The following is a 27986-nucleotide window of genomic DNA, read 5'->3' as shown; positions in this document are numbered from 1 at the left end:
ACGTGCATTCCCTGCTGTGGAGAGCTGTTTGTTTTACAAACCCATTACACGAACAGGAAAAGCTGAGGAACTGGCATGTCACAGGGACAGTAATATCCAACTGAAGGGGCAGGGTACTAACAGATCAAATCAACCCAACAAAATCTGGCAACGTTCACCTGCTTAAGCCCTTGGTCTACTGCCTCCTCCACTTTACTGCTTCTTACCTACTCTCTGGCTCCTCACTTTCCTGACTTATTTCCTCAGATACTCTCCTTCTCAGCAGTTCTCCCAAAATCTGACTCCTAGTGAATCTGAATTCCTGCATCCCACTGTGAAGTGCTCACCATCTCCCAGAGACCTCAGCCCTAAAATACGGGGTACAATTGCCATCTTTATCGCAAATAGACTCTACTGTTTGCTACTCTGAGCTTTGTTCATTGTCACACAATCCACTGTTCTGTGGTTTTGTGTTTGGGGTTTTTTTTATTTTTTTTAAAGCTACCACATTACCCTGTAACACAACCCTTACATCTCAGTTTGTATTCCAGGGTTGTTGTATTCCTTTCTTATTGGTTGGCAAGCCATTACCAAAGAACAAGATTAAAGCAAGTGGTATAAAAAGTGTACACATAAGCAGCATGTAAATACACATTGGTGCTATTCACTACTTCAGAAATTAAATTACCTTATCTGTGTAATTTTTAATATGACCTATAAGCACTTTTACCAGTATTAGGAATTCCTTTTTCGTTTTTTAAAAAAGAGCAAAAGCAGAAATATGAAACATTAAAGCATGCTTTAATTCATCAAAATATAGCTTAAGGCTCTCAAACCAATCTTAATTTTACCAAGGTACTTACAAAAAGAATCCATCTATCTTCTTTATCCAGGCCTACATCTTTCTAGCTCAGTCTATTCTGGGGTTTGACCTGGGGTGATGAATGGTCACGAAAAGAAAAAAAAAAAGACCCCAACCTTCTATGCCACACCACCTTCTGCATTCCTTCTCTTTTAAAACATGCCACTCTAGCTGCTACTGATATGAAAAATACCTCCACCAGGAGCTGAGTGCAACTGATAGAGAGCATTCTGCATGAACTTTCAGAGAACCTGGAGAAAAAAAATCTTCTGAATTTATTCATTTCAAGAAGGTATTAATTCAAATTGTCCTGGAAAATAAAGGAAACATGAGTCTCAGTGAAGAGGTAAAGGTGACCCACTAAGAACAATCATTAGCTTGTGAGGCCAGCTATGTTTCTGCCCATGAACCAGGTAGAGGAAGCGGTATAGACCAGGTCAGCATACAATTTTATCATTTAAAATACAGAGGTGATATTAAACTCACATGCATAGATCAGTGTAAGTTTGCAACATACACCGTGGTCCATTATAAGCCAGGTTAAGAACAATGCAAAAACATCCATATACAAATAGAATCACTGTAACAGAATTCATATAATATCACAGCCTTAAACTAGGGACTGTTTTCAGAGTCAGGCGTTATAGTATGCAGCGGCAGATGCCTTATGGATTCCCCTACCACAAGAAGGAGGATCAAAGAGGGTGCTTTTGGAAGAAATTAGCATTTATTAAACCCTCTCATCACCAAGCCAAAACTCAGCAGCCGATTTGACCCAATCCAAGGGCAGGTGAAAAGTGGTACCTCTATACTCTTCATCCCAGGGTATTCTCAAAATCTACTGAGATGAAGCCAAGTTCCAATAGCTCAGAGAGCCAAAAATTCAAGGTAGGTCACATCAGAGTTTAAATAGTTTCATGACAGCGACACAGCCAGAATAACTTGAACAGGGCATCCATCAAGTTGCCCTCCTTCCCTCCACCTCACTTTCCCATTCTCTCCCTACCCCACATATTAGCTCTCCTACTGCGACAGCACATGCTGCTATAAGCCGCTGCTCCCTCACACTTCTGAGTTGCCACCTGAGATAACAATGCTAAAATTATGTTCACAACGAATCTACCAGCACAACATAAGCCATAATCTAAACAAGCTCTTCATAAGATCTGTATACTCAGTTTGTCCCTGTGTGTCTACAAGACATCACCTGTGAGAAATATAAAACATGGTCAGTGTCCCACAGTCCAGAGGAAGTCCTGAAGATGTGCATTTGGCAATATTATGCGAAGGGTAAAGAAACCCAGACTATTGTTCTTACCTATATTGCTGGTTCTGCCTACTCTAGCTGCTTTGCTTTGGACAGAAGACAGAATTAATAAATTAGCAAAGAAGCAGGGTTTTATTTCTTTAATTAACTGATAGCACATTCCTTGAACTGACCACGCTCTCCAAAAATCAAACATTCTAATTGTAGACAAATCACAAAAATAGAAGAGTTATTTACCTCGTTTTTCTTCTCCCAAGACAACAAAACCAAATAAAACCAGACAACTAGTGGGTCTGATTAATCAGACCCAATTGTTTTAATTAATGGGGCTTTTGCTTCAATTAATGGGGCTTTTACTCTTTTTTGAAATATACTAAAGCAGATTCCAATGTAAATGAAGCCTAAATAGAAGGATAAATAAAAAAAGGGGGAGGTTGTCCAGTCTATCAGATCCATACATTAAAACTAGAGGAAAAAAAAAAACCCAAAAACCAAAACCAAAAAAGAAACCACTCCAAAACCAACAAAAATCCCCACCAGCCTTGCTTCCGTCCCATCTTGGATCTACAGTTATGGGCAGAATTGCTAACACATGGGAAATAGCAACTATGATGCATCTGCTAGTCACATTAGGGGGAACAATAAACAGATGTAAGAAAAATCATTGCAAATAAGGGAAATAAAAGTTGACTGAGACCAGTTTTTAAAAAATGCTATGATTGAGGAATCTTTTAAAAATTAGTACTAGACAAGGATTAAAAAGATGATGTTGAAGTCTATTAAGTATATTTGAACTACAAAATTATTGCTCCCCAGAAGAAATAGCATCTTCCATCTACATATAAAAATAGATACACATACATATACTTAATTTGTATTTAACTTACGTTCATCCTGAACTGTAATGAGGACAGACTGAAGGATGTGTTGCCTGCAGACTGAATCCAAAAAACCCGGCAATTTAATTTTGAAATACACAGTGAGGAAAGAAAAAAAAAAACAACAAAAAAACACCTAGCAAATGCAACCAACAGGCAGCAGTCTCTCAAGCAGGACTGATAATTCTCCATTCATTCCATTCCATATCCAGAAAAAAAACAATCAAAGAAGATTCCAGACTGCTGATTTTTATCTTCCTGGAAACTGGAATCGTTTGATCCATTTGGCAAAAGTAGATGATGAAAGTTATAACATTTCCTCAAACTGCCAAATGCCACAAGAAAAGCTTTGGGCATCTGCCACTAATCTGAAACACTCTGATAGAAGCTGCTAACTGCATCAGTCCACTTACGAGGATTTCTAAATGCTCAAAATGTTTATAATTGAAAGAGGAAAAATGGGCTGATTACTTCAAGCCAAGCTCAATGTTACAAGTCACAATCAGCGAGGAGTTGGTCACTGTTCATCTGTCTCAGCAAAGAACATAAGAAAGAAAAAAGAATCCACAACAAAAATGCTGCCACAAAAGAGGCCATGAGAAAAAGCATCTACAGACTCTGGGTCAGAACCGTGATGAAAACGCCACAGTACACCGCTGCACCATCCTATTATTTTACAAGTGATGCCTGACTACAGCTATAAAGATGGGAGAGAGCAGGCCAGTCATGGCTGAGGGAAAAGGGGAAAGTGAAGACACATTCCAAAAGGCACTGCAAATTGAACTGGTCTCCTTGAGATCTTGCAGGAAAACCTCCCTTTGTGGTTCTCCTCAGACCCACCATGGCAAGAGAACCATGGCATGACTTTTACCTGAGGAAGAAAGGACAGTGTTTTATCCAGGTCCTACTGGAGCTAGAGCATCTGAATGACACAGGGAGCCTTCCATTCCAGGTGGTAAGTTGTGAGCTGTGGTGGTTAAAAGAAACCAAGGATCTTTGACAGATCAGTTCCACAGTATTCGGAAGACACATTTCCCCAACACTGGGCATCATCATCCTGAAGGCGGCTGTGGTCAATAAAGGGTATGACTTGAGTCTTCTACTATTTTCGCTCTAGTAATTGAAATGTGCAGATAGGTGTTGGCATTCTGCATGGAGACTATGGCTTATATTTGATGACATTCAAGAACCGAGTAAGGGGTACAAACACTGCAGAAGAAGCCACCAGTGAGCTAATTGCTTTGCAAGAAAAATCTATGCAATTGGAACCTGTTGGAGAATCTCCAGATGAAAATCCAATTGGGCTGATAAGTTATGTTCAACTTATTAAACACAGAGGCTGTCTACGCTGTAAGTGGCCCAAAAGGAGAAATACTGTTCTTCGGACAGGACAGTCTAGCTGGTCTCTCATTTCTTTTTAGTGCCTTCTGCCCTGGAGTATTAATCTGTCCCAGAGCACCTCATGTTACCTCACCCTCCTGGGAGTGCTAACTCAATTACATCTCATTTTCAAAGCCATCTACTCTGCCCTCAGCCAAATAAACTAACCTATAGAGCTCCAAGGAAGAGGATGGGAACTATCAATGAAAAAGCTACTTATGACTCAAGGGTGCTCAGCATTAAAACATTTCTTTTTATCAAAGCAGTGGAATGGCAGAATAGACAATCATGGCAAGTATGATGATCTCAAGACTTGCCCCCTTTGGGCTTCCAGAGACCACTTAAAATATGAGGTCTTCCAAACCATCTTGCTTAAGTATGTTAACAATGTGTAAGCAGAGGTTAAGAAAAGGCCAGCTAACTATCCTGATCTTCTCTAAAGCTGCTTTGCATTTAAGGAGCTGTAGTCAAGCAAAATGAGACATAGCACTGCAGAATGACCAGTCCTCCTGCTGTCCCCTCAAAATTTCACAATGTTCTAGTCCAAGTGGAGTGGAGGAATTAGGCAAATTACTAAGGCACCTGTAGGACCACACATCCCTCCATGCCCCAAGATGTCTGTTATACAGCCAAAGTCCCGCCTGCTAAACAAGGTTGGAATATCTGCCAAGACCACCTTCTCCTTTCCAGGTAAAAATCAAAATAACAGCAGAATAGGTAAAATTCTGCGAAAGCTGGAGAAAAGAGGGGGAGGAGAGTGAAAGGAACAAAGGGAAATTTGTTGCTGATAAGAAAGAATTGTTTGCAGGCTGGAAATTTCTTCTCTCTACAAAGGAACAGAAACAGAGAAGGAGAGAAACACCACCAGACTGACCCTTATATTTGTTTAAGAAAACAAAAACCTAAACAAACAATCAGACATGATTGAACTAACAATGTCTTCAATTCCCATTTTGGACAGATGTGAACAGAAAGGCTCATGAGCTAGGACTTCTGCCCAGAGTAATGGTGTAATCAGGGAAGCAAGAGAGCCATCAGTCTAGTCTAGTCTTATACTCCAAGTATAAGAGTTTGTGAAGATATTAAAACTAAATTGTAAGCACAGAGGTGGTCCAAAATCATATTCATGTCTTCTTTTAGGTTGTATTGGGCTGAGTACACAAAAAAGAAGTTTGTTATCCTGCATTTTAAATGACTGAATTAGTCACTCATTCTGCACTGAGTCTACACTGCTTTATCTTGCTACCCTCTACATATTCCTTCAAGGTGTAAAACATGATGGGTATGATTTTAAGGATGTCAGGAAATTGTGGATGTAAGGCCAGCAATTGCTGAAAAGAGATTATAACGGTGGTGATACATCAGTGGCAAAGATCAGTACAAGCTTTTATTTGCCCAAGTTTTAATTAGCCATGCTATTGCCCTTTTTCCGTTTTATTTTAAATTAAAGGTCTATATAGAAATTATGAAAAAGTGAATCTAGAGAGACACTTCAAAGACAGATCTTGATGACATCAGGGGTATTTACACTGACAGCAGCATTATGGAATTCACAGTATTTTTAAATGAAGGATATGGCTCAATAATTGCCAGTCCTGTGCGCTTACATATCATAATTGAAATTTTACATTCTGGCACAAACTATGAATCCTAAATATAGGCAGCATGGTCTTTTCTTTGGAACTTGCTACACAAATACATCAATTATGACAATTTCATTAGACATGCTTTTATTTTATTAAAAATAGCTGCTTGAAGAGTTCAAGCCAGTCAGTTCAGTACTGTCATTGGCAAATGCTAAAACATTCCAAATTACTTCTGTTACCTTTAAGGAATGCAGTAATTTTCAAGAGCCAAATAGAACAAATAATCTAAGTGATTACTTAGCTTACCTACTAATATTTTCTATGTAGCTGTCTGATGATTTACTATTTCATTATTCCATTAATGGAATCAGCTAATAAAACATGAATGCAAAGTCCAAGTACTTCAGACAGTCACCAAAATCCCATGGTGGCATTGTTTTCCAAAATAAAGATTTAACTCCTCACACAATAGTGACAGCATATATGACAAACTGGGAGAAAACATCGTTTCTCATTTGTTTAACAAGGCCAGCCCCAAACCCTCAGCATGTTAGGTCTCCTTCCTGCTCTCTATTTTAAAGTTTTTCCATGCGAGTAACTTGGGGAACATAAAAAGAACTGCAGAAGCAGGGCACACTTGATAATATACACTGTCACGAGATGAAGAGACATGCTTTCTAGAGTAACACACTTGGTGAACACAGAGAGGTGGAGAAGAGAAGCCAGCAATGAAGTATGCTTTACAATTACCGTTCCCACACAGAATTCCTTTGAGATCAATAGTGCAAGAATCCCATTCATTTTGATGGGATTCACTTATTTTCGAATGTTGTGAAAAGTAACTGCAGCACTTAACGTAGGCACAGTAATAACTTCACTAGAGTATACCGGCCATTGTAATTTGGATTACTGTGAAAGCTGTTTTTTATTACAAAAGAAAACAAGCCTTAGAAGTGGGTGGAAGGACATCAGTATTTAAAGATATGTGTTGTATAATATCTGCCACTGAAACCTTTGAAACAGGAAAAGCAAATACTCTGCAAATTAAGATATGAATGCAGTTACAAAGTTTCAATGTGAAATTAAATTATTGGGGGGAAGAAAACATACTTGTCAACTTAAAGCATACAAGCAGTCCTACTGAAATAAAAGGGGGAAGTTTTGATGGTAAAAACATACCCATGATTAAATATTCTTCTGTTTATATGTTAAGAATCATCTTCTAATTGTCTTTACAAACAATAACCATTTCCAAACTTAAATAGAATTTCAGAGAACCCTTTTAAATTTCTTGTGAATGTAAAAGCATCTCCTACCTTAAACTAGGACCTAGAGAATGGAATCTGGAAAAAATGTCAAGATTTGTTCTTATTTTTAGATTTGCATTTAGTGATTTGTGTTACGCTTTAGTTCATAAAACATGTAAAAAAACCCCCATGACCTCAAAAGGTCACCCACAACAATATTACTCAGCCTCGAAATCTAAAGCTCCCCTGAGCCTTTCTGAAAAAAATTCAGAGGCCATTTTGAGCAGTGTTGTCACAATTCATTTCTGGCCCACTTGAAATCAGGTCTAACTTTGAACATCTGTACATTTTTTCCCCACTTTGCTTCTCTACAGCTTGCTGCTTGTTTTTGTTCAGCTGAAATTTCTTGCAACTGCCTCTGATGTCCTGTGGTTCACTGACTGAGATACACAGATCTAGTCCATCCTACTGCCTAATATGTGATCAACCATATCTGACAGGTAGTTATCTAACCTGTTTTTAAAATTCTCCAGTGGCAGAAATGCCACAATCTCTCCAGCCAAACTATCATAGAGGTTTAACTACCTCAACTTTTGGAAAGATTTTCCTAATGCCACCTTAAACCCTACAGTTAACCTGTTATTTTTTTGTCCTAATTGAGATGAATCACCAACAAATTTTTTAATGCATTAAAGGCTTATTAATGACTTTCCTTAGTCTTCTCTATAGGCTTCACAACCTGACTCCCTTTTATCCGTCCTCACTGGGTATGTTTTATAAACCTCCAGTCATTTCTGCTGCTCTCCTTTGAAGTCTTTGCAACTGTCCGCACTCTTCATAAACTATAGTGCCAAAGCCTTGGACTTCAGCAAGACTGAGAAGAGCAGGACTGTTTCCCCCCTTCCCCCTTCCTTGAGGCTGTTTCTCTCTGTATACATCCCAGTATAATGACTGCTTTTTTAGCACCAGTATGACGTTAACTCCTGTTCCTTTCCCACAGAACTGTTACCTAGCTAGCTGTTCCTGGTTTTGTATTTGTGTAACTGTTTGCTGAACAGTTGCACATTTTTTACAGATCTCTTTTGACTGTGAACTACTTTCAATGTACTGTTTTCCAACCATCTGATACCCACTTCATCTAGACTAGAAAGGTACTGCATTGCAGAATCAGAAATAATACTGAGACAAGATTACATATGTGCTTACTAAGATTCAATTCTAAAATTCATAATAGTTAATAAACACCAATTTTGTACCATCTTCCACCCTAGGCACACCGGTTAAACTTCTGGAAACTGTAACTCTTAGGTCTGAAGGGAGACAAGCACTCCTCTGAGTCATATGCTTGGAAAAAGAAGAGGCTGAAACTGCACAGAAATGAAAACCAACAGGCCCTGAGGTCTCCCATGAAACTGGAGGCATACAAACTGTCACCAACCAAGAAGAGGAACAATAAACATTGGCAAGCAAAAATAAATGCTCATTTAAACCATCAATATTCAATAAGAATAAATGCCAAATTCTAAAAGTCTTTATATCTATCTACTGCTTCTTTCTTAGCCATAAGGCCTGTCAGAGAAGAAAATTAGATTGTTTTGACATAATTTGGTCTCAACAAATCTATGTTGGCTGTTACAATTGGCATATACAATTTGAGGTGTCAAAAGATTTATATCATTGAAAAGGTAGGGCCAATAATTGAAGTTCTGATGGGCCTAACAAGAGAGCATCGCAATAAAGAAATCACTCAAAGGAGCTTGGTTCAGCACAGGAAGCAGTCAAAAAAATGCACCTAATACTTTGCCAACTTGCTAAAAGCGAATTACTTCTACTCTAAATTTACGCACACTGTATGGAGGAAAGTATGAGCTAAATGTATATAACACAATATAAATCTCAGGAGAAAAGAAATTCCTTTCCTTTTAACATTGCTCTTCTTGTGTAGTAAACTTGGTGACTGGCAGTACATTTTCATCCAAATATGCACACATACAAAATTACAGATACATCTCACTCCCCCAGTGACTTTATAACATGTTGCTAGGTAACAGTGCATACAAGTCAGGTTTCAAGACCTTTAGTAAGTCACCATAAAATAACTGCATAGGCCTTTTGCATGAATAATGTACATTTGTATCCTTTTTCTGATGCCAATAGATCAGACATTGAAAACATGACCGTCTGCCAAACTGTAAACAACTCCCCATCTAACTGCTACATGAAAAACAACACATCAAAATGTATGTTTTCTCAGCTTTCAGGCTTTCCCCCCTCTCCTGCTTTCTGCTTTCATTCTTGCTAGATGCAGCCATCATGAGCACTACCATCTACAGGTCAGTACCGTTGATGTGTAGAGTCACTTAGTGCACGGCAACCCAAATTTAAGCTAGACATCAGAACGACAACATATATGGGACAGCTGTCAGACAACATGAAAAATGGATTTCATATAGAGTCCAATTTTCAAACTCAATTAAAAAAATGTACAAATAAAAAATGTACAAGTAAATCAGAACAGTCTCATCCTCACTCATTTTTTGTTGGTCATAATAATAAATTATATCAACAGATTTCTTTTTTTTAAGGGGAGGCTTCTGTGGCTTCTTCCAATCCACACAGCAAACCATTTGTGCCAGCCCATTTCACCTCCTGCTTGTCCTTAGCTCTCTTCCATTTTCCTGGTGGCTCCATGAAGCCTCAGGCTTGATTTCTTGTGTTTACCCATTCTACTCGACTCCCCACAGAACTGCAATCTCAGAGGTATAAAGGTCTGGGCAGAGGAGGACAGCAAGCCTTTCCAAAATAAATGGCTGGGCTTTCACCAAGGCAATGGCACTAGGACAGAGCTAATTACTTAGTTTACCTGACAATAAAATTTGCTAAAATGCGACTTACATTCCATTTAAAGGAAAAAGATGACCAATTGTTCTCTATTGGAAAGGGTATCTTCTATCTCCAAAGCCTAAAACTTGCCATAGGGACTGCCATCTGCTTGTGAAACAGAAGTTTCTTCAGTGACATTTTTCCTGACTTCTTTCTCTTTAAAAATTAAAGGCCAATTTTGAAAAAAAATAGCATAGAACATCCCCCCATCATATCCACAATTCTGAAGTGTTCAGTCAACTCAATAAGAGCATATAAAATATAATAGATTCACCCTAAACACATCCTCCACTTCAGAGTCTCACATATGAATATCATTCTTACAGCAATAATCTGACAGTGAAACAAAACACAATAAACACATGCTTTGCATTAGATATGAATTTCAATTAAAATAGTAAAAAAATTGAAAAGCTGTTCATGAATCTTTAGGGCTACCTTTTTTTAAGTGTTAATAATCAAGAAATGCAGTAACATCCATATTTCACACGTATTTACTAGTTAGACCTCAAATACTATTCTGGAAGGAAGGTGACCAATATTTTATTGGTCCTATTTAACAGATGGGTAAAGGCAGAGAACTTAAGAGCTGAATTTTCTAAAATGCAGGGCATTTGTGACCCTCAGTGACTTCAAACCAGGACTACAGGTATTCAGCATGCCTGAAAAACACACCAAATGAGATTTGCCAAAGTAATTGTCAATGAATATGAAAGTCTGGATAAAAAGTTCTCTACTCCCAATCCCAGCAATTAAACACCACTTCCCCTCTTCCCTCCATCATGCACCTCCCCTTATCAAAAGAAACAAGAAATTATAAGTTAAGAAGTTGCAATGTTTTTCCCCTTGCAATGCCATGACTTAGCAAACCCAAGGCAAAGTGTTTCTTAGCCATAAAGAAGCAGCTGCTGCTGCTGCTTGCTGCTCAATTACCTGACAGCTTCATAAGAAAATCTGATGCCATCTTGACAGAGATGTCTTGGCTGAATAGTGCTGATGCTGTATTGGCCACAAAGTCAGATGAGTCTTTCAGCTTTGTGTTGTTGGGGGCTCTGTCCACAGTGCTAAGAGCAAAAGGTGCAGCTGAGATGCCATTGTCATCTTTGGGCTCTTCTTTCACTAGTAAAGGTGGAATACCTCCACTAGGCTGCCCAGCCACATCAGGTGTTTTAGATACAGATGCTGATCCCGTAAGGTCAGGTCCACCTCCTTCCCTCTGTGGTCCCGGGCAGGAGTCACTATTTCGCTGCGGTGACCCCTTCACCTCAGTTTCTGGTATTTCCTCCTTCACTTTGGATTCTGTCCTGAGGAAATGTTGATGGCAACGCATATGGAGTTTCAGGCTGAAGTGGCGGGAGGAGGTAAAAGGGCATAGCTGACATTGAAAGGTCTCACCCCTGTCTTGGTGCTGATGAACCTGGTTCAAGAGGTGAAAGATAAAAGCATGTATTAAGCAAAACAGTTTACTAGCATTATAGAAATCTCAACTCTACACTTCTCACACCATTTTAAAAGAAAAGTTAACTAATGGGGGAACTCTTCAATTCTGAGCACTTGGAAAGAGGTCAAGCACTAAGAACAGTAAGATTCTTTCACACATAAGTCAAAGAACACAAACATCAGACTCAACTGAAGAAAAAAAAAATCAGGAACATCTGTTTCTGCAGCATGGAAATGATGAAGTCTGCTTTGGATCAAACAGTCCTTACAACTGGATCTTGATGACTTGTCAGTGCATAAAAAGACTTCCAAGCTATAACTAGTAGCATGCTTGATTAAAAAACAAGCAAACAAAAACCCCCTACCTATTGCATGTTCTGCTAAGCGTGATCATTCTGTGCATGTGCAACCTCATAAATAACAATTGTTCAGACCAACCCAGCAAAACATCAACCTGCATTGCAACATCCATCATCAATTCATGTATCATTAGAGTAAAAACACAGCGCCTGGCAATACCATGGCACTATTGAAACAGTTTGTTGCAAATTAATACTACCAGAAAATAAACAGCTCTGTTATGATAAAACACAAACATGAGAGATGGTGTTTGCCATTTATGCTATTTTATCAGTCAATTAATGACCACAGTTAATCTTACTGTCCTCATATTTTGACTGCAGGCTCTTTCTCCTAGAGACTGCATGCTGCAGTACAACTACAATGCCTAGTATGTCAGGCCTAATCCTGATTACCTTTTAAAGAGAACTCTATCTATCCATCCATCCATATGTAATGGTTTACATATTATTTGAACAGACACAGTCATTAATATAAACTATATACATATAATTATACAATTTCTTGTTTAACACAGTACTCACAAAAGGGATGGAATAATTGAGGCCAGCATAATAGTGGCAGGTATATTGAAAAGTTTTTTCCCTATAGCTTCACAAATGAATTTTAAATCCTGACAGTAGCACTCCAGGCTACTCCCTGCAGAAAGACTGGCAAATACATACATTTTTTTCCTTACTAATTGATGAACATGTGGTCAGGACAAACTGGCACCAGACTGAGCTCCACACATTCGTTTTCACTTGTGACTTGTGTTGGTTGGAAACATTTCAGTGAGACAGATTTTTGTTGGAAAATGGCAATTTTTCGAACGCAAAATATTTCACCTGAAACATGGAGAGGTTTGATGAACTCTTGGCAAAGGAGGCGTGATTCCCCTACCCTGCTGAGTGGCACTCTACCCCCTGCTCCCTGGGCTTGGCTCAGAAGCAGCCAGCTGTGCCAGGGATCCAAGGCTCACTGCTGTAGCCTGGGAGTCCAAAAACCCCAAGAGCTCCAGCTCTAATCAAAGCTCAGCTCTACACCAGGGAGCCTGGAAAACCTAGCTTTAGCTAAGGCTTTCAGCACTTTCCAGTTTCCTGCAGAGCTGAGATCTAGATCCCGAGAGTCCTGGTGCAGATGCTGCAGAGCTCTGGGGTAACCGTAGCATTTCTCAAACACAGCTTTGTCAAAATTCAGGTTGGAGTTTCCCATGGTTGTAGATTTGGCCTGATTAATTTTCTGTATAGCAAGAGGAATTCAGTCACAAGTTCCTATCCAGCAATCCCAGCTCTACATACACAGGACGTGAATTCAGGTCTGCTAAAATGTGAAGCTGGGAGACGTCTCTCTTTTAACCCTTTTTGCATTCAGTGAAGACACATTTCATTAGTGCTGTATAACTTTTCATTCAGAGTTCTTCAAGGGCTCTGGAGATTAGGTCCTAAACAAACAGATAGCAAGAGAGAATTTCTCTTGGCCAGCCGCTTTACAGAATGGCATTCTCAGTATCGTTTAAACATGACATTTACAGACGAAGTCATTCTGGAATCTTAAAATTGCACCTGACAACCACAAAAAAAATTAGACACCAATGCTAACCGAAGAGTTTTAAAGCAACAAGCTTGCAGGAGAATAGCAGCACAATAAATTCTAAATATTAACAGGTTACAACAGAAATGCCAACCAGATTGCCTGTCTACACTACTGGATGGTCTGTGAGCACAGCAGTATGTAAGCACTCTTCTTCATGAAGAGCACTGAGATGTACTAATGGTAGCAAGCACTCTCACCATGGCAACTTTATCTCTTACACCCACTGAGATTCTGTGTGCCAGGGTTTCTCTCCAGGATCCCCTTCAATCAACGTTTCCCTGCCTACATATTTAACCACTTCCAGAGGCCCCTTATCACAATCATCAATACGGTGCTTTCTGAAGGCTGTCATTGCTGCAGTCGGGTGGCAAAGTGTGTGGGAGCCCACCTTCTCTTCCCAGGAGCATGGCATGCCACCCCTGCAATATCTTTTGAGAATGGATGAGAATAGGGGGGACTGATTCATCGGATTTGGATTTTTCTCCTGCCCAAAGACAATGGCAGCATCACCAATGGATTTCTCATAAAATAAAGTATGTTTATAACTTGCAGCCAAGGAATGACAGAATTCAAACCCAAATATTTAGAGTTTTGAAAGGAAGAATTTTAGATCTACAAAAAAACCATAGGAAACAACATTGAGCCAAATATTCAGCTCCCAATGTCCTGGGTCCAGTCCCACCATAAGACTTAATTTTTTTTTTAATTCTCAAAAATAAATAATAATATTTATTTAAAAATTTGAACACTATTAGAAATAGAAGCTAAGAATTAAAGTCCCTTTAAAGGAAAAACTATCCCTTATTTTCTCATTTGACAGCAGCTAAAAGAGCCAAGAATTGCGATTCTATGCTATTCGGAGGGAAAAGTCAAGGCAGCAACTACTTGCTGCAGAATAAGAAAAAAGAAACCCTGTAGAGCTACACAGAAAGCCACAGGGGAGACCCAGGTCACTCAGTGTTACAGTCCAAAAAGCTGCTTTCTCCCTCCATGAGACAGGGAACGGCTGTTACACTGCGCTAATGCTACCCAAACTATCAGATGTCCTCTTTACACTCAAGTAGGCTGTTGCTGGAAGAACTACAGGCAGGAGGAGACGCTGAGCCCAGCCGCTGCCAGATTTGGATCCCTCTGAATTACACTGCAACAAACCACAGTGCACAACCTGCTCATAGAGAATGGTTCTCTCAAAATCCCATAAAACTACTGTGTGACTTATGTCAGAAACATTTAAGGACATCTACCTTCCGAGTTTATTTCATTTAACCATGGATATTCTCCCTGACTGTGCAAAGTACTTGTATCATCTTTTTTTAACCCTACAGTCTTCCCTGTCTCAAACAATATTTCATGGTTCTACAGTTTTTTCAGTGTGTGCCTGATATGACGTACGCAATAATTTTCAACAGAACTATACACTCCTTACAAACTTTAGGCCTAGTTTGAGGACCTAGGTACAAATTATCTATTGGTCAATTTTTTTTTTTATTTGTTTCTTTGAGTTCCTCTTGCTGCCTCTTCATTCTTACATTACAAGAAAGAAAAAAAGGCGACATTCGATTTATCTTCTCTATCACATGCATTATTTTGATCACACCTCCTTTCTATACCTGGCAGTCCCATTCTTTTCAGCTTCTTTCTTCAAAGGGAGTTCTTGCCATCCCACTAATCATTTTCATTGCCAGCTTTTAAAATCCCTTCTACTTCTGGTACATCTTTTTGATGCAGTGACCAGAAGTGAATATCGTAAGTGGCAGCATACCATATGTTAATAATAGCACTGTAATATTTTCAGTGTTATTTCTGTTTTATTCTACAGACATTCAAATATCTAATGTACTTTTTAACCACTGCTGTGCATGCCAAGAAAAGGTTTTCACTGAACTGTCTACAACGATACTCAGATATTTTCCCTGCACAGTTACAGTTCATTATATCAGACAGCCAGGTGCATGATTAGACTCATGTTTCCAGGGTGTAGTACCTTGTATTTGTCAACAAGAACTTCACTTGCCCCCTTGTTTATCTGTCAGCCAGCCTCTTTTTATTCCCTTTCAAGCTTTGCCTTTTCTAATCTTGATTCATGCACATCAGGTTGTATCGTCTACAATTCTCTTACCCACAGTCATCATTTTGTGCAGATCACATTTGCTAAAATATGCACAATTCCACTCTTAGTAATGGAACATCCCTGTGTTAGCCTTTTGTCATGCTTAAAATTGCTAATTCCTTCCTACCCTTTGTTTTACTGTCTCTTGGTGAATTTCTAATTTGCCATAGTACATCACATTGCTTAATTTATTTGGCAGCTTCTCAGTGAGAAGCTTTGCCAAAGGCTTTTTTAAAGACCAAATAAATTTCAACTGATTCTTAAGTCCATGATTTCCTGACATGCTCAAAACATCTTAGTAGAAGAACACATGATTTTCTTTTACAGAAACCACATGTCCCTATCACATCACGTAATTCGTATCATTGTATTTTCTTTCTGTTAGATTTTTTGTTGACATACTAACATTTCTGGTATCATAAGCAGTTTCTTAAATCATCTTTTCATACTTAAAAGCAACATCCCTGCTGATTTACCAGCCAATTTAAGTCACGGGAAGTACACACTGGCCTGTACAGAGGTACCACAGTTACAAATACACGTGATCCCATCTAACAGGGTACAATGGGGAGCAGAGGTGAGGGAAACAGTGACACAGGCATGTCCTGCAATTTTGTAGTACTGGTGAGGTAGATTTTTTCTTTTCCCCTTCCTTAAAGTTGGGGTAATGCTTTGCACAGACTCTCCCTTCTAGTTATGAGGCACAGGAAGGGAAGGACTGGCATACACCTTTCTTTTGTAGGACTTAACAGGTTTTTTTGCTTATTATTTTTTAAACACTCAGAATAAGATGAAATGTTTTTTCTGAGAACCTTCAACCCTAAGAAAAATCAGAACATAACAAGGTTGGGGTGCTGAATCCATTCACTGCTATATTTGCTTCTGGCTACTCAGTCTATACTTACTTTCTGTGACCTAATTATCACTTTTTTTCTTTGCCTACTATAGGTTTTCTTTTTCTCACCAACTTTCAGGTGGATTAACATTTCCATGAGGGGAATCTATTTAAACAACTACTACAATCAACAACTACTACAACCTGGCCATTTAGCCATACCTGCTCACGCACTGATTTTTTTCTGTTCAGGGTTTGCTTTTTTTTTTAATCTCTTTTAGTAAAATGCCTTCTTCTGTGGCTGCACTTGAGTACACTTGAGAGGTCTCCATTTTGGACCTATCACGTGCCCTTTGCTTTTTCATTTCATGCTCTTTTCTGACAAGTTCGCTCATTTTTAAAATATTGCACTTTCACAAGTTTAGTGCTACGGTGCTAGTTTTGATATGATCCTTCCCCTCAGGACACATACATTATTTATATAGTATTTTCTTTTTGAAATTATTTCCTTGCTTTGCTTGAAAGCAAACAAACAAAAAAAAAAGCCTCTCTGCAGGGCTGGGCTGGACTAGGTGTTCCAAAAAAAATACATTTTTTTCTTTTTTTCTTTAAGATTTAAGGTATCAATGCATTTCCTGTCTTACCCTTGTCTCATATGCAAAAAACTACAAGATTAAAACGCAGATACTTGAAGTCATTTCTGGTACCTGTCTGAGACTCAGGGCACAGATTTTACTTGTTGAAAAGCTGTGCAAGTTTGCATTACCTCCCCTTGGCTGAGGGGAGGTAATGGAATCACAGGCGCCTCCCAGGGCTGTTTAAATTTAGCTTAAACCAAACTAAATAAAAAAACCTCCCATAAAACACAGTCAACATCCTTCTTCCAATATGGTGAAGAAGCTTTAAAACAACCTGTCCTATACTTCACCAAAATGGATTAGGAATGCTTATTCAGTTGTCTGACCTTAGCTGAGGAAGAAAGAGGGAAAAGCAAATCACTAAGGGGTAGTGAGCATCTGGCTACATTTTTCAGGGCCTTTCCTTATTCCCACTATCCTGTAATTAATAGCCTCTCCCTAATCAGGAGGCTGATTATAACCCTCTTCATATTACACAGGAATATTAATCTGAGATCTCACTACTTGGTCCCTCTTCATAAGCAACTGAAGCGGGAAGATCCCGTGGTTGAGCATCACATGACCTGCCTGCCATTGCATCTAACTTTGCTGTTAAGCTTAATCTTCCCTTTCCTCACTTTCTGTCATACCATCATGCTTCAGCACGTGTTCACAATGCCAACCTTTTCCACTGCTAGAAGAGCTGGCTCACCCATTTCTGCCTTATGTGTATATAGCAGCACAAGGAATATTTATAGATATTATTTTTGGCCATATGCTCCTCTTCCTCCTTCCCCCTTCCAAGTGCTCAGGCTAATATCCTGTTGCTTTCTTGGAACATATCTGCATGATCTCACAGCCTATCCGTCCACCAATTGCTGAGGAAGATATGTGCATGATCCAAAGACACCAATTCGCCAAAGTCTGACTGATGCTTGTGGTATTGCTCTGAGGTAAATTTAATCCCTACTTCCCTACCAGGAAAAACAGAAAAGCCTGAATACATCTTGCTGAATTACACTACCCCTTTCCGTTGCTTTCTGCAGAAGTGCTACATAAGATACTCTCTCTCTCAAGAAGAAAACAACATATTCCAACGGAATATACGTTTAGATAAACAGAGAGAAGGACTCAAGCATAACCCTTGCTGCCTGCTTGGACAAGACACCTCTCTCAGTTACCCATTCTTTTTGTCCAGCTTCATTTTCAGTATTCTCAGCACCCCTGGAAACCACGCTGTGATACCAGAATCAAGTCCTGTGATGCTTCCCCCAGATTCCTGGGAATAAGGGCCAAAATTTGTGGTTATGCATGTACTATAATTTGTCTCCAAAACAGACTAATAAAATTCTGTACTGTGTCTATTTTAGGATTTTTCTAAGGTGCCTATCACTGTGGAATCTAAATGCCATATAACAATTATAGATAACACTGCGTGCCTTAAAAGGCAGTCTGCTCAGCCTCCCTTGTTCATTGTGTGTCTGTGTGGAAACTTTCTTTCTGCTTCCCTTCTTGCCTTTCACTTGCTCGCCTCCAGTTGTGAGTTGGTCCTGGCAAGGTGCCCTTACTGGAAGAACGCTTCATCAACATGGTGGGTAGCACATGTAGATCTGAATATGGTCAGGGCTGGAATCAATCCAGCTCTCTGTGAAGATTTTCTCTAGCAGAGGACATGACATCAAAAATGCTGGCAATGTTGTATTCTGGGCCAATCAGCTTGACATGTTATAATTACCATAAAACTACACAGTATTTATATTATACAGTTATTATTCGTTAACCTAAAGATACAAACAATAAGGAAGGCCCATATGGAGACACACACAAACCACTCATGGAAATTAAATCTCTAAATGACCAGTTTCAATGGAAAATGCCTACAAGAACCTAGAAAAAAGAGGAGGTGCTTCAGCTCAGGGCTATGCTGCCTAGGAGGAAACAAAGATAACACTATTAGATTTTGAGGACTGCAGCTGGACAAAACACCTCAACAGGTTTTGCCTGTCATTCTTATCAATAGAACAGAAAACCTGAAAACCGAAGAGCAGCATAAAGGATAAAAGCTTGGCTTGTGACAGCATCCTGGAATAAAAATTGGCTTATAATGAGTGACAAACACCAGCCTAGTACCCTAATTTTGAGTAGCCTTTTTGGTTTTGAAAAATATGTCTTCACCTGCAGCCACAGTTGACTCATGGGGAAGGAGAGAGGGATGGAGAGGTAGAGGCAGCCCTACCTCTGTGGGTTGCCTGCCAGGAAAAAGATAAGGCTAGGTAGCTCCCAAAGGATCGTAGGACAACGAAGAGAACTGAAACATCTGACTGGCATAACCAGAATGCTACATCCTAAGTAGCTCCCAGCTGTGCTGTACCATTTCTGATGTGTATTCATCCCATTTTGAACACTGTTGGCTTATATATGTATCAGTTATTATAATCTCATACTTATTTACATACAGATTTAAAAGCAGCACTTTTTATAATGAGAAAAGAAATCTGATATTTTTTATTTTTAATCTTGTTATCAATTTGTACTTTCACCACAGGGAATTGAAATTATGTCTGACACTGTTGGACACATGACTAACATGCCCCTACCTCATTCACCTGCCTCAATTTTGATGTGATAGAAAATATTTTTACAAATGGCCTACTCAATTGAGAAAAGCGTATGAAACCCATTGAAATTAAGGTAAAACATTATCTTTCAGATTCTTGTACTTGTGATTATTTACATCTATCCACAAGACTATAGATGGACAAAAGAGGAAATACAGACCATCTAGTTTTGTAAGACAATTGCCTTCATCTTAAATAGGGAGCAGTTTTACCAGCAAAGACCACTGAGTCCATCATGACCTGCATGACTGGACTGTACTGACTGAGGAGACTTCAGACCTTAACTCCATAGTAAGGAGGCTATAATCTCTTACATTGTGTCAAGCAGCTCTGGGCCTGACTCTGACCTCAATGATGTCTAACTGAGCATTACTTGGTAGTAATTACTATATTACCAAATAATTAACACTATGTGTTACATGTTTGTACAAGCGGTCTGTTTCAAGATGACATGGACTCAGCTAATGAAGGGGTTTATGCTAGGTGGGGAGCAGAAAAGAGCACAAGGGCTTCAGATAGCCATCAATTTGATAGCACACAGAGGCAGTGAAAAAGTCCCTAATTTTCTCCAACATACTACCTGTGACCACCTATGGAAATCACCATGCCAAAAACGAAAGGATAGGCCCTCAACCTACAAATAATAATTCCAAAAAGGAAAAAAAAAGCAGAGAACAAGAATTTCTGCAGGGAATAATAGGGATGTTCTTTACAAAACATGGGACAACAACAGGTCTTTGCCAGGGAATAGCAAGCTTTTAGGTGATGCCTGCTTCTGTGCAGGCTGTCAACAACTGAAAACAAAAAACCTTTCTTATCATGCTGTGTCGCCATTCTTTCTACTCATCTTCTACCCCAGATGGCCATCTGAGCCCTCTAGTCAACATGGAACACCAAGTCCTAAAAGAAAGAGCCATAAACACCAAACCTGCTTGTACCTGATAAGGATTAGCATGATACACCAAGGATGCCTGGTAACAGTGCATTGATCCACAGTAGAAGAGTTAAGGGATGAGCCTTCAGACTTTAGGGGGATGATTTCAGACCTAGCAAGGACCTGAAATACAGCAAGATCTGCTGTTGTGATCAGTGGAATCATCTGAATCATTTACACTGAAATGAATAGTTACTTGGGTGTAAGCAAGGTTAGATCTAATGATCTCAGATTCGGCAATAGCATCTATAAAAGCTGAACAGGCGTTTCTGTCCCCCTCCACACCAGCCTGGTACTCTGTTACTCACATTTCTCTAAAACAGACAAAATACTAACTATAATAAAACATTTCACTGTTGTTATAAAACTCAGCTGCATTAACAAAGGAAACTTGTGCACTTCAGCTTCTTCATCCATGGGCTAATGGGACAGGTACCATTTTTACTTCACCAAGCATGTTCTACAGCTTGCAAGACCAGGCACTTTGTACATTGCCACCATGTAGTACTTCAGCTAAGCAGACAGACAGTTTCTTTACATTTTTATACTTTTCCATATCAACACAGATGCTGCTTCCTTCAAAAGGTCATCTTCACTTTGAGCCTAAAACTTCGGCTGAGTTAAAAGCACACTTTAAACTTAATGGAAACATTTGGAAACAAAACATTACAGTATAATCTGTCATTCATTTTGGTTTGGATCCTTTACTCCTGAAATGCCTGCAGTTAAAAACTACAGCAAGAAAAAAGTTAGAACTGCAAGCCTGTCTATAGAAAATAATGGGGAGATCCCCTGCTAGTGCTGGCCAAGTTGGTATGCCCACTTAGTGTCATGCAATAGCTTACAGAGATACTAGCTGGCATCCTGAAAAGCAGCACTGCTGTGTTTGCATGGTGTCACATCTCAGCTAACATCCCTGCTTCTGGTGGTTCCAGGTCCAGAACTAGATCCATCACAGACAGCTTGTGCTGCACCAAGCTGACATAACCCAAGGCAGTTTCCACATTGCATAAAACAGAAAGGCATGCGAAGGGAAAAAAGTTATTTCTTTCTCTTTTTACGGTCTCTTTATTTAAATAAAGGCATCATTAGTAGTACAGCTAGGGAAATTTTGGTCTTGCCAATGCAAATGAAATAGGTTTGATTGATGATTCAAGTGTTTTGATTGTCAGTAAACACTTCCCTTACCTTCATGTGTGATTTGAGATTGTCCTTGCGTGCACAGCGAAATGGACAGAGTGGACACTGATGACTTTTCAAACCTGTATGAATCACCATGTGCCGTTTCCAGTAACTCTTCCTCTTGATAACCAAACCACAGATCGGACACTGGAAAGGTTTTCCTCCTTCTTCTTCTGAGGCTTAGCAGAAGGGGGAAGAAAAAGAGAGGATCCTTTACAGCCACTTGTCGAATACTTTCCCCTTGTAAACATAGTCAAGATATCATTTTTCAATGCTAGAATTTCATCTGCAAAGAGACACATCAGTTAAACAACAACATGTACCAGAAATTTCAGTTCCTCCCCCCTGCATATCCCTCTTCCCCTTAATCTAGTTATTCTCCCTCTAAGAAAGGTCACCATAATTTATAAAGGTTAATGTCCCAAACATCCTTTGGCTAATCAGTAGGGGATGCTACTCTATCTCACCTGGTCCTAATGTTCCTTATAATTTAACTGAACTGAGATGGATGTCTCTCATAATCATCACTTTGCAGCTTCATTTCCTATCAAAGGCCGGTTGTAGTAGGGTATGGAAAATATGCTTTACTGTTAAAAAATGATCCATTTCCGTATCTGATGGTTAGCCAGCAGGGGATTGGGATATAAAGCATAGAACAATCCACAACTTAACTGAAAAGCATGCTGGTATTTCATATTAGATATATTTAACTCTGGAAGTGAACGACTTCAGAACCCCTGCTGATGAACTTGTTTAGTTATGGCTCGAGCAGATGCTGCTGCAGCTTCAGCCATTGGGGTCTTCAGGTCATGGGTTTCCTTCTGCTCCTCTAGTTGCCTGGTCTTTAAATCTACCGCCTTCCTAAATGTTTGCATTCTGCTTTACTGCCCAATTCACCTAAGACAAGAACAGGATTTGGTGGCATTTATCAGGCAAATATGGTTAGTCTACTGAGTGTGGAACCGTCTCAAGGTTGATGGAAAGAGAAATTCCTGCTGCTGACTTTACACAACTAACCATCCATTCATCCTCTCACCACAATTTCCTCTGTTTATTATAAAGAAAGGCCTAGTATTACTGTGGAATTGGAAGCCTTTTTCCTCACTGTAAAAGAAAGACTATTTTCAAATATCCAGAGCTCAACAATGTGCATCCTGCTGTTTGGAATTTCTCTCAGAATATTTGATCTCATTATTATCGGTTATTTCCTACTGATAAGGATATAGCAAACATCAAATTCCCTTGATGAGGAACTAAGTGATAAAAACCTCCAGAAAGATTTGTCATATCCTAAAATATAATTCTTGCTATTAGGTAGGAAATAAAAACACTGTAATTCAACTGATTAGGTAGTCATTACAGAAGTACAAAAAAGGACACATTGTCAAAGCATGCACTTCTGCAAGTTCAGAAATTCTCCTTGTGAAATATTCTATCAAGCTCAACATATTATAAAATTGTTCTCCTCTCTGCACCTCTAAAGAGTAACCCAAAGCCAATCCTATAATTGCTTGTGTTTCAGTTTTTAAATGCCTTTACTTACTTCTTCACAAAAGGCAGGAGAAAGACAAACCACAGAAAAAAATACATTGGTGGCATTTTTACCTATCATTTCTCTTCCTTCTAACATATCTTTTCTCCAGCCTCTGGTTATCATCACAAAGGATCCAGAAGAGAAATGTGTAACAAGCTATTACCTGTTTTCTGCCCCATTAAAAACAAATCTGCAAACAAGATGGATCAATAGTAATTTAGCACATTACAAAATATGCAAAGAACTGGACTGAATGAACATGACTTCACCAATAACAATGACAATTAATGGCACACAGGAATTATGTCAATACTCTCCAAAGCTGAACCATGTTAGCTCTTTACTATACTACATAAACCTCAGCATAAGAAAAAAAAATCATGGGCTTCAGCTTTCCTTCATTTATATTGATGTCTATTTCATGTCACACGGTGACAATTAGTTGGAAAGAGTGACTCCAGTGAGGAGAGAATCAGCCAGTGCTTCCCAAAGAAGCTTCAGGAACAAAATTGCAAGCACTGCAGGCAAAAACTTATACCAAACAAGCATTCAGTCAGTAAAAGAAGGGTCTGCCACCCATACTCTTTCAAAAATGACATCAGAACTTTAACAGAGACGCCAGGCTTCCTTTTAAATTTCATCCCAAACACATGAGCGTTTTATATAATTGGCAATATTAACAGATTGATAGAAAAGTCAGTCTTCTTTATACCACTTTACTATAACCTATGCAAGTAATGATTAGGTCCACCAAACCTGACATGGGGTTTCAGAGATGACTACGCTCTGATAAGCCACGGCTCCAGCTTCTTGCCTGTAATAATTCTGAGCAAATAGCTCAACACAGTGGACAAAAGAGCAGCAGGCATACTCTTGTTATTAACATATTCCTCTTTAAATAGCCTCCATCTTTGCTGTTCCTTACTTGTCGACATCTAATTAATCTCACTGAGTATTGATCTCATAACCAAAGCTAGATGTTGCTGGTGGGTAAGTGAATCAGATTCGTAACAACAAGGCAAACTCACCAGCGCCTTAAACATTCAAACTATGAGAGGGGAAAAAACCACCTCTCAAGCTATGCCTACTGGGAAAAGATGTTTCTCTGGGAACAAGACAAAAAAAAAAACAAACATGTCTCAAGGAGCAATCAGACCCACACAAAAAGATAAAACACTATAAAATTAAATACTATTTTTTGCTTTTAGTGCCATAAGGTTGTAGGTGCAAAAGGAATCAGGAACGTGCGACATTTATTTTCATGGCAAATATACAGGCTCAGCTGCCCTACTCAACTTCTATGGAAGTGAAGTCTTCAATCAACAGTCACTAAACAGTGACCTCTTTTTGCAAGCTGCATTTCTTCGTGGCTGAAGGAATCGAGGAGTCTGGCTGACCATAATCAACATCTAGATATGCTAACCAACAGCTTGCTTTTTAATTTTCAGTCAGTTAATTATTTAGAAAGGAAAAACTTAATAGCGTATCAGAAAATGGACTTAAAGAACTTCTGTTATGAACATAGCACTATAAAGTTTGCTCGGATGCCAACTGGCATTGGCCCAGTGCGTATGAACTGAAAGGAAACACCCTTCCTCTTGGGATACTAGTCCCATATATTATAAAAAATGAATAGCTGTTCCTTGGTTACCAAGGGCCTGAGGCAACCAGCCCCCATTGTTATCTTTTAGCAGCACAGTACGGTTGGGCCTTCAGCAAAGAGAATAGTTGCTAGGAATTTGCTGCATCAGAGCTAGTTTATAAAGTGCCGGTACTACCAGCACACTTGCACGCTGGTACAGAGCACTTCTCTAGTATAAGCTGCACAGACAAACCCCACAGTTTGTTAGTCAAACACAGAACCTGGATTTTACTACAACCATTTACTTTTCCCCAGTAAATCTTCTGATGTGAACAGCTTTTTCTCCAGCAGGAAATAAACCAATAACTTCAAATAAATTTTAACCTTACTCCTTTTCTATACATTGCTGCCCTTCTTATATGAAGGCCAGTCTTCATGGGGAAAGTTACATTAAATTCATGCCCAGAGTCACACTGGTGTAGCCAGTGTGGGTACTCCTATTCCCACACGAAAGGATCTTTTCTTGGTTTAGCTTATGTTACTCCAAAAAGGACTTCATCTAAACTAATGAAAACCTTAGGCCAGACCCATGCCAAAAATAGTTTGCCACTTTAATTGCCTTGGCAAAACACACCAGCAAAGCATTTGGAGAACACATGTAACTCAGAGCAACAAACTGGTACTGGCTGCACCTCATTGCATCCCTCCCACTCCTCTTCCAAGGGAGGAATGAGCATTGCTGTCCATCCAGTAGTTTCTATGCTATGAGTTTTTACCCAGAGAGTTGCACAGGAACAGATCAGACCTCATAATGTCCCTAAACAAAAAGGCTACGTCAGAACGACAGCAGTGCAATTATACAACGTCCATGTCAGGCTTCGTGCCTGTACGCTGGCTTGCTACCCCTATACAGTCAGGCTAGTATTCCTGATAAAACTCAGCCTGATAAAGCTCTAATATACTGAACCACTTTGTGCATCTTGTGAAGATAGCTGACGTGCTTCCTTCCCCTCTGCAGCAGAATGCCACTCCAGGGAGAACACTGACGACACCTGAAGCTGTATGTTCTACCAGAAATATGAATCCATGATGTGAACTTTTTACAGAAAGAAATGAAATAAACCTTATTTTTCCTTATTTTGAAGATGGATCATTTAAATTTCCCTGCCTGGCTTGCCAGTTCTTGAAAGCTTTTGTTACCAAGACTGTTTCTTCTTACTCCCTAATAAGCCTGGTTCCTTGACTGCTGACAGCTGGAACTGGTGGAGGGAAGTCAGAAGTGTAAAATGGTTCTTGTTGAGCAAATTCGAGAAATGCAGTTCGCTTTTTCTTTAAAAAAATGACAAAGGATCGTAAGATACTGAACTGCTGCAAAAAATTTTAATGAAAAGTGGCAACATAATAATATACTCTGGTAAATTAGGACAGGGTAGTAAGCGATTATACAAAAGTCCATTTGTGACAGAGACAGCAGGAGGGAGAATTCTCCCTTGTCCAATATTTCAAAAGCACTAGTTTTGTACATGCTCACTGACACCGTGAGCTCCCTAACAGGGATTCTTTGATCTTCTCCATTAAATATTTTTTGTGGACTTATTCTGAACTTGGTAAGAGGGGGAAATACCATTGTATGGAATTAAAAAAAAAAAGTACTGAACTGTACACTCATGTCTTTCAAATACGGAAACATTTGAGACAGTTTGGTCTTCAGGTGGTATTTTAAAAAGCTTTTCTATTGTTTACCTAAAGTACCTATTTCTTATTCTCATAATACATGGAATCAAACCAAATCCAGACCCATTGAAGACAGAATATATAAGCCTATAGAAAAACAAATACATTCTACTTAGTGGTTCAAACTGTATCCATACCTGTACTAGTGGGTTTGGATGCTCTTCCCTTAGGGACTGGCAGTAACAATAATTCCAAAGACTGTGGTGGAGTTGCTTTCTCTTGCTTCATCTCTGAAAGCTGCAGGGGATCCTCAGCAACCAGTGATTTCTTCTTCTCAGCCAACAGGGTGCCTGCAGCCCTTGCAGCAACCTCCTTGAGAAGGGCAGCTGAAGAGGTCATGGAAGCGAGAGAAAGGAAAGAACTAGCCGGAGGCGGGTGCTCCTGCCCAGGAGTCATGCTTCTTTCACTCACTTTCTTAGATAAAGCTGCTAATGTGGAGCTGGCTGACTGAGAACTAAAAGGTGAGGAAAAGGATTCGAATCTTATAGTGTCTTCAGTCCTTGAAAGAGATTTGTCCTGCAGAACGGCATTGGCTGCGGCTTTCAGTTTCAGGATAGCTGAATCAGGGGACAAACCACAGGTGGTGGTTGAGTTTGGCAACCACTTACCTTGATTCCATATAAAGTGACTACCTGCATTGTACTGGTCACTTTGTTCCTGTTTCTCAGCAAGCTTTCTGGCAAGAACACTTAGCTGCTGGGCATGATGAGCAGGTGGAGAGAAGGAGAGATTTGAGCCAAGATTTACAGGGGACTCAACTCTGCCATTGACTGTAACAGCAGCATCCAGCTTGAGGGAGCCAGCCTCCAGTAGCCGCCTCAGGTTACTACTCAGTGGCTTATTTGGACCAGGAGGTTCTTCTTCACACAGAGATGACACATCAGGAGAAAGGTGCTCTTTGCTCTGTAATGTGTCTCTTAGTGCCTCGTTTTCAATGGATCCCAGCTCTGCTGTGTTGCTGCTAGGAGTTGCACTTCCCAAAGAAGTATCTGGGGAAGTGGACTGCTCTTGAATTCTGTCCTCAAGAGACAACTTAAAGTTCTCCTGGACTTCTCCATATGACGCTTCTGAAGGAGTTTCTGAAGAATTTCCAAACCAGCGTTCTTCTTCACTGAGTTCACCTTCCACTTCTTCCTGTCTGGTACCGTCTATGTGGAACCAAGAACAACAGTATTATTCCCAAATCTGCATAAAATAACTTCTTAGCATGAAGTATGCCTGGCCTCTGCATGACCCTCCTGAATAGTCACCTAACGTCCCCCTAAAGCACATGGACTTCGCATCAGCCTGGACTGAGTGACCAGGAAAAAGTTTTTTGAAAATGAGTAAGTCTTTGAAGAGAAAATCATGACAGGCCTGTCATCTTTCTGTCGGCATAACTAA

At 39.6% G+C, this 27986-nt stretch overlaps 1 protein-coding gene across 8 annotated transcripts in view; it reads right to left on the bottom strand.

Annotated features, from left to right (window-relative positions):
- The window catches only part of ZNF827 (zinc finger protein 827), a 121890-nt gene that overhangs the window by 52737 nt on the left and 41167 nt on the right, over positions 1-27986 (bottom strand). For 7 of the 8 annotated variants that reach the window (XR_015699583.1, XR_015699581.1, XR_015699582.1 and 4 more), the window contains 3 exons: positions 26741-27751; positions 21760-21932; positions 11016-11499 (listed from right to left, as the gene is read on the bottom strand). Coding sequence is in view for 5 of the 8 variants with exons in the window: in XM_087735963.1 (XP_087592089.1) it covers positions 11016-11499; positions 21760-21932; positions 26741-27751 (1668 nt within the window). In the remaining 3 variants the exon portion in view is untranslated. The remainder of the gene's footprint in view (positions 1-11015; positions 11500-21759; positions 21933-26740; positions 27752-27986) is intronic. The other variant, XM_087735964.1, reaches the window with a different exon arrangement.

The sequence above is a fragment of the Nipponia nippon genome, unplaced genomic scaffold (genome assembly GCF_047370975.1).
Source record: "Nipponia nippon isolate SJK-2023a ecotype South Korea unplaced genomic scaffold, ASM4737097v1 scaffold_6, whole genome shotgun sequence".
Lineage (NCBI taxonomy): Eukaryota > Metazoa > Chordata > Aves > Pelecaniformes > Threskiornithidae > Nipponia > Nipponia nippon.
Note: the sequence above shows the minus strand (reverse complement) of the source record. Positions and strands in the feature narration are given on the sequence as shown.